General features: G+C 42.4%; 1 protein-coding gene across 3 annotated transcripts in view; it reads right to left on the reverse strand.

The window, feature by feature from the left end:
- Positions 1 to 17,462, reverse strand: part of DENND2B (DENN domain containing 2B) — a 103,428-nt gene that overhangs the window by 60,377 nt on the left and 25,589 nt on the right. The window contains exons 2-3 of one of the 3 annotated variants that reach the window (XM_086472417.1): positions 12,524 to 13,741; positions 8,657 to 8,793 (exon numbers count right to left, since the gene is read on the reverse strand). In XM_086472417.1, coding sequence (XP_086328543.1) covers positions 8,657 to 8,793; positions 12,524 to 13,741 — 1,355 coding nt within the window. Of the gene's footprint in view, positions 1 to 8,656; positions 8,794 to 12,523; positions 13,742 to 17,462 lie in introns of those variants that run through there. The other 2 variants (XM_086472419.1, XM_086472418.1) reach the window with 2 other exon arrangements.

A 17,462-nucleotide genomic window follows, 5' to 3' on the forward strand; every position in this document is an offset into this window, starting at 1 on the left:
AAAAGTAGTAAAGCATCTGCAACATGCAGATTGACAAGTCTAAAATGCAATCAGCTTTTTGAGCTCTGGTCCATGGAGTTTGCAGGCAACAGCCTGTCCTTTCTGAACATTTCCAGTTTCACTCTGCCTTGCAATAAGCAGAAGAAACACTGAAGATACTTTCAGCTCCCTGCTGTCTCTGCAGGGACTGCAAGAGCTTGGAGTTGTGATCATAACAAAGCATTAGATGGAGAATTAGCATGGCTGATAAATGAATAAGAAATTTCACCACTCAAAATCATCCATTTAACACTCAGTCCAAAACCACGTGCATCAAAACATATGACGAGCAACTGTTAGCAGAGTAGAGCATCAGCATGTGTAAACTGCTAGCAGTTCCCAGAGATTTAACGCTGCTTGATTTCAGCTGAATTTAAACTAGAATTTGAGAGAGCAGCCTCATGGTCATTCCACTCCATTCTAGTAACCTACAGCATTGACTAGAAAACTGGGCAATAAAGCTGACAGACTGTCAAAAGAAGCTGTAGTGGATGGTATAGCGGTGAGACAGACTCCACAGAGGAAAATGGAGATTTAAATAAAGCATGAGATGATTACTAAAAATAACTGAAATCCATGTATCCCAATGCAGCAACAAAGCAGCAGGCTGATTGTCAATAGGATCAGACAGCTAGAGTATTTGGCCTTTCTTTGACAGGCCCATATGGATACTGTTTCATTTAATGTGCTCTGGCTGCCATTACCCTACAGTGTCTATTATTAAATTTGCCAGTATTACACTTTCCAAAAACTCACATGCTTTTTAGACTGTGAGAAGCAGACTGGGGGTGTGGAAGAAGACAGGAACATACGTTTCCCTGATCACTGCCTGCACCATCGTTTTGTATCAATCCTAGCTCTGTCTTTGACAAACAACTATCCACAGACCTCCTGGTAAGGGTCTGACTAAAAATCCAAACTGTTTTCAGAGAAGCAACTAGCACAGCACTGCTGGCAGAGGTACAGTTTCATCACATTTGCTTCAGCCTCACAGCAACCCAGCAATTCCAGTTTCTCCCAGATTTGTGCAACCGTTTTGAAGTGAGATGATAATGTGACGGACGATAATGCAATACGAAAGCATGACAGGCAATAATGTAGCATGTGATGATGGGATTTTACTGGAAAGATCAGCTCACTGTCTTTCTAACCTTTTTCTACATTTACTGGAAGAACTTTGCAAATGTTCTAATTTGAAAGCAATGTCAAGCTGGAACATCTTCCAACTGGACCTCAGTCGTCATTTTTGCAGCTTTTGGCACACACAGTGGAGGATTCAGTAAAACAGCTAAATCATCCCATTTGTTACAGAACAAGCACTATGTCCTATTTACATCAGAATTCAAAACAACTAAGTGGTTTATGAGAGACGAGGTTCCTTACCAGGAGGGATAAAGGGAGTGACAAGCTGTCCTGGACTCCAGAGGGAAGGTTAAGCCACTGACAGTCCCTCCACGCTCAGGATCTTGCTTGTAGGTCCATACCTGTCTGTTGTAACTGCTCAGGCACCCACCTGGGTTAGGCTGCCCTGACACTCCACTTGATAATGCTGATTTGAGACATATTGCTTCATCTCCTCTCTTCAAGTTTGGACATATCATGAAATAGCTCGGAGGCCTAGATTCATGTGTTCTCATCTCTGTGGAAAAGACTGTACTTACCCAAGTACAGCAACAACCTGGCTCTCACTAATTTCAAGGAGAGATGGCTGCACCAAAAGAATCATAGAATCATTAAGGCTGGAAAAGACCTCTAAGATCATCAAGTCCAGCCGCTGACCTAATACTACCATATGCCCACAAAACCATGTCCCGAAGTGCCACACCTACAGGTTTTTTGAACACCTCCAGGGACGGTGACTCCACCACTTCCCTGGGCATCCTGTTCCAATGTTTGACCACTCCTTTCAGTAAAGAAATTTTTCCTAACATCCAATCTAAACCTCCTCTGGAGCAACTTGAGGCCATTTTGTCTCGTCCTATTGAGAGTAAGAAGGATATTTTGCTTCCTGAGTGATTATCTGAAACCTGTATACAAGATTTATGATTTTACTCCACACACACACAAAAAAAAACCCAAACCAAAAACCCCACACCCAACAAAAGAAAGAGAACTTTTCTAGGCTTGGTACCAACCTGACAGGTTTGGAGCTTTATAATGATTTATTTTTCACTCAACTCTGACTGTGAAGAAGGCCCATGCAAACCCAGAACTAGTTGTCCTGTTACAGTGCAGAAGTAAACAAGAAACTGATTCTCCCCAAACTGAAGTGAGATATTTAAACTGACAGGGGAAAACAGCTAAACAATTGTGCATAACTACACTGTTTCACTTTTCAGTCACCTTGAGTGTCAACTGTAAAGAAGTTCAATTACATACCCCTCCAGAAGTACAGTGAGTTCCTATCATCAGTCTAACTCCTCTTAAGGTGCGAAAATTATCTGTCAAGAGAAGTATCCAGCTACTGAAAGGGCTCAAAATCTCCTAAACATGACACTGAACAGGTCCAGAGAGCAGAAGGGCGCATAAGAAACCCTCCCTAGGAGGGCCAGCTGCCCCGGGACCATGGATTGCAGGACGCTTCCAGTGGGAGCCCACCAGTAAGATCCCATTCAGAAATTCATCTGGTTTTAGATATCCCGCAGCATTGCTTCTGGGGCATTGCTTTACTTTCTAGACTGCTTCAGCTCTAGCTGTCAAAACAGACACAGTCACTGTCAGAAGCTACTTCTTCAACTGTTTCAGTTCTGCTGTTTGCCTCCTTTTCTTGCTTTCCCCCTCCAGACAGAATTCCCACACCATTTAACTATCACCTTTTATTTAAAGGTGATCTGAAACAATCTGACGCTGCTGACTGAGGTCTTCACAGACTCCAGAAGAGCATTCTGACTGGCTTCATCAATTCTTTCTCAACAAACATAAATACAACCACAGATGGGCCTGAACCCATGCTTGAAAAAGTCTGTATCCCTGAAAAGAATGGGTGACTGACTCTAGTCTCCTCAATGGACCACAGAGAAACTGTGATGTGGAGATAGGGAGAAATGAAGAGAATACAAAATTGAGTTCCAGGGCAAGTTTTCAAGCTGTCCTCTATCACCACAGACAATATCAAAACCCCAGAGCCAAAGGCCTGTGCTTTTTTAGAACCAGAACTCAGCTGCTGAATCCCAGCTTTAAAATAAAAACATTTCAACTTCTAACTTTGTATAATAACTGTGGCATTGCTTGGATAAAAGATCTACCTAGGTTCACATTCCAGCTGCTGGAGTCTCCTTGAGAAGAGCATTTCCTCAGCCAGGTGGTATTTGACAGACTCCATCTTCCACAGTATATCCTAAAAGGCCAGTTGAAAAAATACATCCATTTAATGATCAAGGGGTCCCCATGCTGCTGACTATATCAACAGTAAGGTTAAAGGAGAGACACATGGCCTAGTGATCTACACACAGCACTGGGACCTGCCACCAAGCAGCACTAACAAGTTTTGGAACTCATACTTATCATGCCTTTGGCACGTCACCTAACTTCTGGCATAGACCAGGCACGGCTATACGTAATTGGCATATGCTGGTGTCCCCAGACTTTGTGTTGCTAGGGTCTCTGCTGCCAGAGAAACACCAAAACTTCCCCAGGGCAGCAGCAGACACTTTATGTTCCTCCTCACAGGAATTCTATGGAGAGGAATAAACTAAAACACCTATTTCAGCCATAGAGTGATTCCAGCAGATCTACGCACTGGGAAAAGGCCTAACAGACAGCCTGTCAACCAACACAGAAGAAGGGCTAATGTCACCCCAAACTGCCGGGCACACACCAATGCACATGGCCAAGCCAGACAGAGCACGGGTTTGTCCACCCAGCATGGTGAGCACTCAAAAGAGCTCCAGCCACGAAGTCAAGCCACTCTTGTCCCAAAGAAAAGTACAGCCTAATCCCAGCTGGGGATAAAAATGTAATGATGTTAATTAATGTAATGTAAAAGATGTTAATTCGTTAGCATTGTCTTTTGTGTTAGGCAACAGAGTTCTAAGAGTGCTTTGGACCATTGCAATTTAGCGGGCAGGCACCAGTCTTGCATGTGAGCCAGCCAGCCAGAATGGGAACCTTACTGGGGGGCAAGATCTCTCCGCAGTAATATATGTGGCTGAAATAAACCCATTCTTGTACCAACTGCTCTTCTTGTTGCCCCAGTAAGAGACTACACCATTAGAAGATGAATAATCCAATACTCGTACACCTGGGCCGTGTGCTGAATAGTCCATCCATGACTTCAGAAACAGCAGAGAAGCAAGAAACCCTGTTAGTCACAGGTCTTTAAGGAGGAAATGCATTTTAATCACTTTAATTCTTCTTGGGGGAAAAAAAAAAAAAAAGTTTTAAATGAAGGCCAGGCAGCTACAAGAGCACATGGCTCTTGCTTGAACAGGGCAAATGGAGTTAAAAAGCAAAAGTAAACATTCTCAATCTATAATGCCACATGCACAGCCCAGCTGAGCAATGAGTCTTCTACACATCTAAATGTCCTCTTAGGGGAAGTCTCCACCTGTTCTGCCGTGTCCAGCATTCAGAAAAGTTACAGAGCAAGAAGGCCTTGTCAAAGATTTATATATTTAATTTCTGAATTGTGCATCTTCTCTTACAAATACAAACTATAATTTACACGGTTTTACTAGATTTTCTCAAATTAAACTTAATATTATGCCCTTAACCTTGCCTTCACTTTACTCATTCAACTTTTACTGGTGATGATAACAAGTGCTTTCTTCTAGATGAAGGTGAAAGGTGAAAGGTCAGGTGAAAAATGCAGAGACATCAGACCTTAAATAACGATATTCAAATATCTCAACTGCATTTAGGGGAACAGACTGGAAAACTGAAGCCATATGGTACATATGCCAGGAAATACTGTTGTCCACAAACACAGCAGAAGCAACCATCTCAGACATCTCTTAATACTATGATAGTTTCTTGAATTTGCACAAAGCCAAGCACGGTTTCCCCAACTGGATTCATAAAGCCACATCAATTTTGGTCTGATTAAAGACTCATTCAAAACCACAAGAAGCAAAACAATGTTAAGTTTACTATGACTGCCACATTCCTCTGAGTGCTTGTACAGAAGATGAATGAAGTCCACATGGTTCCTTGCACATGGAATACAGCTCTGATTAATATTAGGAACGTGCATCCCTTTATACAACTGCTTCTTGATTAATGCAGAATGGATCGTTATGTTCCAATCAAATACCTGTCTTGAACTTAACACGCAGATATTTTATCTATTAAAGTGTAAAAAAATGTTACAAAATTAAACAAAGCGTCTGGTTCATGATGTCACTGGATTTCAAAGCACAATCATTTTTGTTTTAATGTACCTTAAAACTTTTTTTTTTTTAACTCAACTCTCAGAATAACATAAACTAGCAATACAAGTTCATCACTGTCCTGGTCGTTAAAGAAGGAAACAGTGTAAGTGCAGCAGGAGAAAGACAGTTTAGTGTGCATATGCATCACATGAAGAGGTCATATAGTAACCAAAAAAACAATGACTAATACTAGCACTTAGGTGCTCAGAAGCTGTATTTTGATTATTGCACTAGTCTGAGTGAGAGCATTCAGTACCCCACACAGTATCTTGTAGATATCTAGTATTAAATTTGCTTTTTAGAAGGTACCTTCTGATAGATAATTCACAACTTATCCACAGCTCTCCTATGCATTCCAATGAGGGAAGAGACATCCTGCTGAGGGGCACCAGGCTGGGGGACGCTTTGTCAGGAGAGCTGGGCTTCTGTCCCCGGGAACCTCAGCAAACTGAAGGAACGGCTCAACAGGAACTTTGGGAAGTTTAGAAAAGACAAATACTGTCCCACATGTGGGTCAGAATAACTCTGCGACAGTACATGCTGGGGCAAGGAAGACCAACCACACCTTGGCCTGGATTAGCAAGAGTGTGGTCAGCAAGTAATGGGAAGCAGTAATTTCCCTCTATTTTGCCTTTGCAAGGCTATATCTGGAGTATTCACAGTAGCAGAGAGACATCAACAGACTAGAGATAGTCTAGAGCAAGGGTACTAAGATGGCTGGGGGCTGGAGCACATGATATAAATGAGAAAAGGCTGAGAGAACTGGGACTCTTTAGCCTAGAGAAGTCTGGGAGGGAACCCCACTGCTGTCTTCCACTACCTAGAAGAGGTGGAGCCAGATGCTTCTTGGAGGTTAAAGGATGCAACACAACAGTCACAAATAGCAACAAGAAGAATTCTGACTGAAAAATTGCTTCACAGTGATATCAAGAAAAAATTCTTCACTGTGGACATTAAGCAGTGGAACCAACCTCCTAAGATATTTTGAAAACTCAACAAGATGTAGCCCCAAGCAACCTGATCTAACTGAAACCAGCCCTGCCTTGAGCAGAGGTTGGACAAGCTGATGGCAAAGTCCCTTCCAACCTGAACTGGTTTATGATTTTTTCTCACAGTAGAGTGCTTAGAGCATTGCTCAAGATTCACAGCTATTTTTTTTTGTTTTCAACACTTATTTGCATTAAAAGTTTTAATTCTATGTTGGCGGCGGGACAACAACAATGACACACTTTATTAAGTTTATTACTACAGTGACAATGTTTTAACTACTTACAAGCTTTTAGGGAGGCAGGAGATTCAACCAGATATAGACAAAAAAAACCCTACCACCACCTCTAGGGAAACTGTTTGCAAAGAAAATCCAAAGCAGCAGTGACAAGAGTCCTTTATAGTTTTGAAGAAGTTGTAAATCTATAAAATAAAGTCACTCTTACAGACACCTAGTTTGCATGAGTACAAAAGTGCTACTTAAGAGACTACCGTCTAGCACTACTAGTATAAATTATGCAGATATGATACACAAAACTATGGTAGTTTCTTTAAAGCCAGAGATCAAACTACTTTGGCTTGTCTTTAATCATGCTTGACAATTTATAAGAATTATACTGATTTGGTATTCCCCCCATACTGCCTGTATTGAATGAAGTGCTTTGGAAAGGGGTTGTTAAAAACAGTAAAAAACAATGAAGTTTTGTGTTTGTCCACAGATCTGAAGTTTTGATTCTCTTCCCATTGCCCTGCCAAAATGCCCAAATTATAATCTGCAGGGAGCTGGCTTATAGTTCCCATGAGCAAAGAAGAGCTCGTTATGATTTTGTTTTACTGAACCCAAGATTTCTTCTCATTTGAGAAAGCTTGTTACGAGTCCTGAATGTTTTATTTTGATATTTAGCAAACCAAAGCAAGGAAAAGAAGTGTTACCACCTAACATCTGTCAGCACGTTGACAGGTCCTGAGTAAAGATGAGCACTGTAATTTATGCTCAATATATTTTCAAGTGTGAATTGCACAGTGGTCTGACAGTACATGGAGAAAGCTGATGATCATATAAGGACGCTCTCTACAGAAAAAAAAACTTTTAATATCTACATAAGCTCTCATTTTTATTAACAGGCACTGAACAGTAGAATTTTTTTGTATAATAGAGGAAGAGTAGAGCTGAAAATTGGAAGAGTAAATTCCTGTTTTCACTGAGGCTAACAAGCCAGAGACAGAATTTGGGTATAAGGACAAAGAGCCCCAGGCTTCAATTTGTGGCTGCTGTTCCTTGCTATATCAACTGATATGACCTAGAATAGTTCTGTTCTATCATCTTTGTTTGCCCTTCAAACATTTGTAAGCAGTATTAGAATGCCTCTGGTCCTCCTTTTTACCAGACTAAACAAGTCCAGCTTGTCAGTGTCTCTTCAGAAGACATGTAGTCTAGGGCCCCTGACTATCTTGGTAGCCCTCCAGTTTTCAGTAGATAAAGATTCATTGTCCAAAGTAAAATGAAGTACCCTTTGTATCTGTTGTAATAATACAACACTGAAAGAGTTAAAAACAATGCAGATATTCACCACTTGTATAGAAAAATTTGTGCTCTGAAGGGCTGCCCAATTTTTGGTAATTATAAGAACCGTTTTGATGTTAAAAGAATGTACACATAGGCCATACATTCCCTTCTAAGACCAAAAGAAACATGTTTTTCTTGTGAAGCTTAATCAAAACAGTGTTGTTGTTGCACATTCCTGATGGCTGTATAGCTAAAGGAAATTAATTTTTCTTTAACCAGCAACTGGGACTTAGGGGAGACCAGGAACAGTGCTACAAACAACTGCTTTGGGGCAGTCCACACAGGAGTCCTGAAAAGCTCATGCTGACCACACAAGGCCTGTGAGGTTAATCTTGCTATTGGGAAGTTCTGTAAGCACTATCTCAAGTTCAGTTCTTTACATCTTTATACCCCTCAAGGCTTCAAGCCAAGGCCTTGATAAAAAGAACAATTTGGTTCTTGAAAACCATGGTGAAAATCTCACCAAACAGTCTGTTTCCAATGCCACCTGATGAAGCCCAAAGGAATCAAGACCTCCTGCATGCAGACAGAGTTATGTTTTCACTGCTGCATCAAACATATCTACCCTCCATTTAATCACTCTTTACTGCCAGCACTGAACATTCTTGCACAGGGCATGTATTCAACAATACACAATCTGACCACAACTGCTCAACATCCCACTGTGAGCCCATGTACTGCAACAGGTTCTTACCTACAATGTCTTCATACGCATTTTCTTCTAAAGTGCTCTTGGATCCAAATTTATGCTGGCTCTCAGTACCATTTTCAGTTGGGGAGGGAGGGTACAGGGATTGTAGACTTGACGCATCCTCAAACTCAAAGGATTTTCTAAAGTATAAACAATAAGCAATCAGTAACTGGAGTGCAAAACGACTCAAACATTTAGCTGAGCATTTGTTTGCTAAGAAATATATATAAAACAAGCAACGCCAACAACAAAAAAAATCACACATCATGCTTTAAGGACTAACTTTCACAGGACCTTAAGTCCTGTGCACACAGCAGTCTTTAGTATAGCAGTCTGTGACACTTTTATGAGGTTGGAAGTATTGCTATCCTCATCATGCAGACAGAAAGAAAATATCAAGAAAGTATGTGATATTTTTCAAAGGTTACAGAGTAAATTAGCAGCACAGTACTCAGATTAGAAATTGCTTTGCTTTTGCCAGGGGGCCCAGAAACATTTCATAGAATCATTTGGCCCTCTCTTCTCAAGAAAGGCATTTCTCTGGGAAGTGTTCCTCCACTGGTTGCTCTGGGAGATGTAGCCCTTAGTTTGAAAACACTCACGTCTTGAATCTTCAGACATGTCCCCACATAAAGGTCAGGGTACAAATGCCAAGGGCAGACTCATGTGAAAGTCACCCATTTCCCTTGCACACCCTGTGTCAAGCACTGGCAGCGACGCATCAAGGAAGTTAAGGCTCTCTGGGCTGATGGCTGAGGGCCTGAAGCCTTGGGCTTTCTGAAGCCATACAACTTGTCTCCCACCCAGGCATCAAAGGAGGGGTGATTCACTGCCTGCCCCCCACACCTGCCCTGGTGTTGCTGAGCTGCTGTGGGGGAAGAGGAGCCCAAGCCTTCCCCATTCTCCAGTTTGCCCAGTGCTTGTTCTCCAAGGAAATAGCTACACTGAAGTTAGGAGGTGCACAGTTTGCACTGCCAACCGTGCAGGGGCTAGCATTCATTTGATTTAGTGCTGAGGATGAAGTGGTATGAAAAATGGGCTTAGGTCAGAGTGTAAATCCCAGGGTGCTCTAAGGCTTGCAGAGACTATGTTGCCCATACTTCACTCATTGATACCCAAACTAGATTAACAGTAAATCATCCTGCCATCAATCCCCTTTCCTCTTCTCCCCAGCCAGAGTGAAACATATGTTGACAGCATATCCCCATGGCAGTGGCAGACTCCCATGAGACACACTTCAGCCTGTGAATTGGCTCGAGCATCCCTACAGGCGGTACAGTGACTGTCATACAGGCGCTGCATTTGACAAGAGCATTTCCTGTTTGTTTGCTGGAGCAGACTTACGGGTCTGGGGCAGGCTTAGGAGCCCCCTCTCTCTCCTTTCCCTAATCTTAAGAATATCCAGGTCCATGTTATGCACATCACGATCATGGCAGAAACAAGCTGTGCATCTCAGATCCAGACATCCACTCCTCCACACCTACTCACAGTTATAAAAGATGCTTAGGCACTAAAGACATACCTGTGTATGAAATCACACTTTCTAAAGTAGTTAAATATCCAGCTCTCATAGATTTCAAGGCAATGCTACGATGCAGTGACACCACATAGGAGCACAGGAATAGTTTTGTGGACCAGCACTCAGCTGTGGTCCATGTGTCCTAAGCCCATCTGTGAGATCCCTCTCCTGCGCTGTGTCTGTGACAGAGGATCTCCAACCACTAGGAAATATCCAGCTCACACCAGTCTGAAATGTAAAAGCTACTGTGAGCACCGAGTCCTCTGAATACAGACTGGCTCTATGCTAGTAGGCAAATATGAGAGACTTCCTCCATTTTACTAAAATGTTGAATTAGCCACCACAAAGAAAACCAGTGTTTTCAACCAAAATATTAGCAGAATAAATATCCACAGTCTGTTCTCATGACATTCCAGTGAGTGCAAACGACACGTATGTTCATTCTGAAACACACAGCCACAAGCTGCAGACATAATGAATTATGTCTGTTCTCAAAAAGAAAACATTATCGAGACTGAGATTTCAATAACTAATATTAACAAAATACTATCATTCTTAGTTACTTGTATGGTATCGTTTTCTTTGTAAATGCTGGAATTCTCTTTGTTGTATCTAAAGGAAAGACAGTAGGAAAGACAATAAAGTTGAGGTTTTATAAAGGATTTCCACCCAGCCTTGAAGGCAGCCTGAAAACCTGTGATTTTGGGAGGCTGATTTAAACTTACTTAGATCATCATTAATCAAAGGTAAGTCCAGAGAAATCACTAAATTACAGTACGGTAAAGATATGACAAACAGAAACCTACCCTGTGCAATGTCAAACTGATTTGCAAGAATCGTGGGGTACACATAAGATGGTGAATCCTACAATTCATACTCCACTAATCACAAGTTAAATTAACAAATATTACTTTTCTATTGGGCTTGTACCTACTAGCCCCACCCAGGACTGAGACTCCATTGCTGAACTGTGCTATTGTCTAACTCAGCTATGACAGGAGACTGAACCTGCAGAACAGCAGGCGCAAGCATGAATTGCACCTCTTCTTGAGAGAGGTTTCAAAACTTCATCTCACAAACTCATTGTAACAAAATACTGCGGTTCTCGGATGACTTGTATGGTCTTAAGCTCAGTGTGAGCGTGTACTTGGAGACTGCCTTGGATCACTTAGCCGTAGGTCACACAGTGATTCTATGCAAGAATTATCTCCTGTTGTTCATTCCTCTCTGACACCCACCACACAGACCATTTTACCACTTGCCCCTTCATTTTCCAATAAAGGCTATCATTTTATAGCAGAACATTTAAAAATTATTGTTTGTCTTCTGTACATTGGAAACACTGTGCTAAATAAAATGAGGTCAGATTTATTTCACAAATTCTTGTTAAAAAACTAGATTTACTTGCTCTGAGATTATTGCCAGAACTCAAAGATAAGCACTGCTAATCAGAGCTTGGCTTTCCACATTCCCCCCACGCCCCCGCCACAGTCTGTCTCAGAGAAACAACGCACATCAGCAGAGCTGTTTGATCCATCTCAGAAGCAGGTGTCTCTTGAAAGGAAAGAACAGAATCTGAAGGCTCCTCTTCTCCTCTTCCTGCCCCGGCATACTTCAGGTCAGGTTGTGCTGACATAAACTTTTAATTAATTGAGCCAACATCAAGCACCAGATACTGAATTGATAGTGTGCATCTGAGATGCTGTTTAGCAGTTGCTTGCAAAGTTCATCGCTAAATATCAAGAGTATATTTATCGTACACATGCACAGATAGGTGAACTTGTTTAAAATGCCATACTTTGAATGCTTATCAACAACTACGCCTACAATTTTCTAAGCGGTAAGCAGAACGAGTTTTACCATTTCTAAAACTCAAGAGGAATCAAGTCATTAAAACAAGCCAAGCTCCAGACACTGCTGGGGAAACGTAACCAAATACTCTGCTCATCATTAACTCAGGAAAGACCTGAAGGCCCTTCTGTGCTAAAACAATTTGCTCAGCACTAATCCTCTACAGCTATTGACAGTAACTTAGGACAACATTTCTAAGCACCTCTAGGGCATTCGTGCCAAAATGAACTAGAGAACCTTTAGCGCACATGATCTAGAAGCTTTTCCAGAGATTGAGGAGGAGTTTGGAGAACTCCAAAACTGTAGCCATGTCAAGGTGTTGTATTAGTGCATCACATCAGTGCCGTCCAGCAGAAAAATACTTGTCTTGCACGCAATTCCTAGCATTTCTCAGGTCAAAAGCATTGCATTAGAGGTAGAATTTAAAATACTGTTACTATAAAAATACAGCACATTTATTTATTTGAAGACTGAGCATAAGACATTTCCTTGAATTTTACCTATTCTGGGATTTTCTGTGAAAACGCGACTCTTTCTTCTGCCTTCTGGTCACAGGGGGTGCAGGTGTGGATGGGAGGGGAGGAGGAGCAGCAGGCGTAGGAGATGGAGGTAGGCCATTGCTTGGTTTACTTTTGTGGTTTTTGTCTGCTTCATATTCAAAGGTGCGTTTGGGCTTGGGGACAGGATTCACCGCGCTGTTACCTGGGCTTTCGAGGAGCAGTTTAGGGCCAGTCGAGTTTACAGTAACCCCCTGTTTTGTCTTACTGCTTTTCTCAGCCTCAGTAGGTGTTTCTGGTTCACTCCCCAAAATAACACTCCCTCCCTTGCTATCACCTAGGGTTTCACTCAGTCCCTCCACAGTACTCAGGGTCACAGACTTTTTCCTCCCTTTGTCAACACTGTAACAGCTACTGGGTAACTGGGGGAGGCCTCTGCCAGGCTGCTCTTTCAGTGCCTGCTCGATCTTCTGTATTCTGTTGAGCACGGCAGAGGACTCTTTCCTCACGTGGCCCTTGAGGAAAGCGGCAGAAGGAGGCTCACTCCTGCCTGGTCTCTTGTCAAACCGATGGCAGGAATCCCTGTCCAGCAGTTCCTCCTCCTCTGTTTCTGGGTAAGAGCACTCAGAAAATGTTCGGCTCATTCTTCTGAGCCCTTTGAAATCAAACGTCTTCTCACTGCAGGGAGAGGTCAGCACGCTGGGGCAGCTCTCACTGCCCGACCTCTCCCCAGCATCCCTCTTGTCCACACAGACGCTCATCCTGGGGGATGGCTCCCGGCGGCACTCCCATTCTGTGATCTTCTGCCTGATGTCCAGTGCCTGGGAGCGGACGCTCGCCCGGCTAAGGGAGAGGTTCCTCAAGTTTGTGGCAGTCCCCAAGGACAGAGTGCTCCGGGCAAGTGGATGGCTCCCTACTGCTTCCCCATCTTGAGCCTCCTTTGGACTCTCCTTTTGGTCCTCAGCCTTGAACACGGACAGCCTTTTATCCAAAGCACCCACACTGATGGCTTTGAGAGGGTGGCTCGGGGAGTCAGTGTCCGATGGGCTCGTGGAGGTGCTTCGCAGCGTGGACGCACGGCTGCTCCAGTCCTTGAGGCGCAGTCTGGAGTTGGAGACTTTAGTGAGCCGAGTAGAGCGGCAAGAGTCCTCACTGTCACTGAGGGGATAGGCTGGGCTTCTTCGCGGGGACAAAAGAGGCGGTGGAGAGGCTGACTGACACCTAGAAGCAGAAAGAAATAAAAAATCAAGTCCTTGGGGAAACTAGAGTTATTTGCCAAATTTCTTCTGGCTGCAGGTAAAGCAGAGGATGTCTGCACACTGCAAAACTACACCAAAACATCAGTAAGACACCAAATACCATTCAGCACAGAGTCAGGGGTGACGGGGGGGGGTGCAGCGGCAGCAGTTAACTGATGTCAGTGATGAGCTGATGAGCAGGGCATTCAGCACATCCAAACCCAGTTTTCTCACCTCTGTTTGACCCCCAGGTTTATCAAGTTTCCTGAGTTTAAAGACACCCAAGATTCTCGTAACAAACCATTGCCTTGAATGCATCTACCACCTCCAGCAGAATAGCTCCCTGGCCTCCCAGATTAAGGAGTCCCTGTGCAGGAAAAGGGGACTGTCAGGGAGAAAATTCCTGCTGCAACAAAAATGGGAAAGACTGACCAACAAGGGCACAGTTTACTCACTGCTTGCAGTGAGCAAACCAATTTAAAAAGATGTCAGTTTTTAATTCATAACATCTGAAGCAAAGTACCACCGTGGTCAGCCGTTGCAGTATTTTAGCCACAGCATTTCAAATCCCCTATGTATGCAGTAAAATAAATAAAACAGCAAGAGGAAGACCTGTTTTGTCTTTGGTCTCATGTTGTGGCCAACAGATTAAATTCTCCTTATCAAACAGAAGTAATTTCTTATCAAAAGAATGCTACAGACTGAAAAAAACATATTAATCTGCTCACAGCATATGTTGAAGAATATAAACTACACAGAAAGGTCTCAGCATTACCCTGGAAAAAACCCTCAGAACAAATTTCTGCCGTGGTTTGCAAAATCAGCTATTGTTACTGGGCTTTTGTACGTTGTTGCAAATACTTTTAAGAGCAAAAAGACAAAAGGAAATTAAACAACACATTAATCAGCTGGCTCATCACTGATGAGCCAGCAATAAGAAAATTAAGCCAAAACCATGTCAAAAAAGGGGGGTTTGCTGCACTGCCACAATACGTACATACAAACCGTAGCAGAAATAATCATGGCCTCTTTAACATTTTGCACTAACAATCTTTCTGTTCCAACCAGTGTGGAAAGAACAGGAAAGACCCAAAAGTAATGCCTTGCATGTGCAGTTAGGTTCCTATTCTGTGAAGATTGTGGGCAACAAGTTGGCTTTTTATAAGCTGTCCTGTACACACAAAACACAATGAAAGAACCGTTTGAGCAAAAGAAATCATGCAAGCAAATGTCTCTGCTATAGCAATGTGAGAAAAGATTCAGAAGATCCCTGCTGCTATATGGTTTTCTACCCAACAGCCAGCCAATACCTACAGGCACAGGTACCAAGCTCTGCACGTTAATCAAAAAAATCCAGAGCACTGGAGCAATTTCTGAAAAATTTATTTTGACATAGGAGATATTTTCTTCTCCTTCAAACACATCTCCAAACCAAATTCTTATATTTCATTCCAAGTTTCCTACAGTGGATACTTTGCAAGCGAAACTCAGAAGTATCACAAAAGAGAAAAGTTCTGGTCAGAAAAGGACAATGATCAAATTATCACAATTTATCTCTTTTGCAGCCCAGTGAAAATCAAGACTTTTTGGCACACAAGTTGCACTGCTTGGTGACTTCTGTTTCTTCATTGTTTTGAAAAAATGAGTGTGCCCATAGAAAAAGAGAGATCTGCCAAAGCCAATGGCAAATACTCCAACAACAACTCCTTAAAACTTCCTCATTTCAGGACAGAAAGGCTGCTGTCAGAATACACTCTTCTCATCCTAGAAGTTAAGTTTCCTGCTCTTCTATACAGCTTCAGATAGGTATCATAAGAGATCTCAGAAGATCAAAAGCAGGTGACAGATGATGAGTGGTTTTGGCTGGTTGTCACAGCATAGAGTTTGTAGTGAATTACCTAGAATTACCTTGACCTACGTACCTTTACTGTGCCTGAAGATGCAACCTAAATCAGCCTCCTGTGACTTGGTGGGGTGCCCTGATTCTTCATTATTTCTGTCTGTCTCATCTTGATCTCTTCAGTTGAATACCACAAAGTCAAAATTGTGTATTATTCTTACACTCCTTTATCTTAGACTTGAGATTACATTCTCCTAATTCCTGTATGTTGTGTATGCCTGCTCCAGAGCTGCACTGACATTTCTCCCAATGAAACAGGTATCAACTGGTGGAAGTGTAGTTTACTTAAGACTACAGCCTCCACTGCAGCCTTTAAAGCCATATGTTGGCTCAATCCACTGTCAGGATGCAGCTAGGGAATAGAGACAGACCCTGCAAAGAGGTCATGGGGAATGTTTTAACATGTTACAACTTACTCATTAGATTCTAAATTATAATGGTAATGAACAGCAAGAATAAAATACAAAATGGCTGGGGTAAAGTCAGTAATGGGACAGCAGAGGTGAAGGACATGCCAACAATCTTCTCGCTGCCTTTGACTCACTACATAGAAAATACTGTAGGCATAGTCCCTCATCTCCTTACACTCTAAGAAACATCTTTTCAGTTGTTTCCGCTGTCAGGAAAAGGTTTATTGACTCACCAAAGAGAGGAGAAAAAGGGGGAAAGCATGATTTGCACAACCTGCAGAAGATGCAAAACATTTCTTCTTAGAGATATGAGCCATCCTTTTAAATCCCAGGTCCCCGGTAAGGTAACTACCCTTAAGGCCTGATCTCGAAACCACTGGGGAATTCAGTTACAAAACTCCCACTCACTTCCACTGCGCAAGATTAGGGCTGCAGAGTAACAGGCCCTGTGGAGGTGTATGCTGTTAAGTACTTGGGACACCACAGATAACAAAAAGATTCTGTTTTACGTTGCATTATACTGTAAATTTAAGTAAACCAGATAGAAGCTATAGGACTAATTCAAAAGGAAGCAAAACAGAGCTTCGTCCATATGGCTTCAGGCTTCTCTAAAGGACAGTGGCAAGTAACAGAATGGGGGGAAAAAAAAGTCCAAAAGCTGATCAGTGGATAATAAAATAGTCCTTCCCCAAGAAACCTACCCAACCTACCATTAGAAGAATATTCTTTTGAAGGCACAAGGGTTCCACAGACTTTAAAACTATTGTTAGACAGAGACGAATAATTAAATAACTTGCAATCTTCCATACAAAGATTATAAAGCAAAATGTTTTTATTTAAGTTTTCTACATACACAATGATACATGCAGCACCTTACAAAGCATATCATTACATATACTTTCAAAATATGTCTAAACAGCATCAATAAAGAATATGGAATCAAGTTTAGGTTTCTTAACAAGTTCACTTGAACAGCACCTTCTTTTTGGGCAATGACAACTCTTTGATAATATCAGCATTTCACAAAACACATTGGAATAAGTTGCTCCAATTCCCTATCTGACAAGGGTACTCTTCCAACACATCCCCTTAGGTGCGCAGCTCTCAAGTCACTGGCAAGTCAGCAGTGATTGCAGTCTCAAAGGCAATCACCTGCCAAGGCAGCCCATGACGTCCTGTAAACAGGTCACAGACCCTGAGACTACCTTCCTGGTGGGACTAGTTGCTGCAGAGTGAGGGGAGCAGACAGAACCTGAGAGGTGGTTTCCAGCCCTCTACACCATGCTTAGCTTCGCTGCTGTGAGTTGTTCCCTGAGAAACCAGCAGAATTACCCGCAGTAGGAGAAAACTTATCAGTCACGTTCTGTAGGATTTTGAACTCTAGATACAATTGA

This window comes from Leptosomus discolor, chromosome 12 (assembly GCF_034619465.1).
Source record: "Leptosomus discolor isolate bLepDis1 chromosome 12, bLepDis1.hap2, whole genome shotgun sequence".
Classification (NCBI taxonomy): Eukaryota; Metazoa; Chordata; class Aves; order Leptosomiformes; family Leptosomidae; genus Leptosomus; species Leptosomus discolor.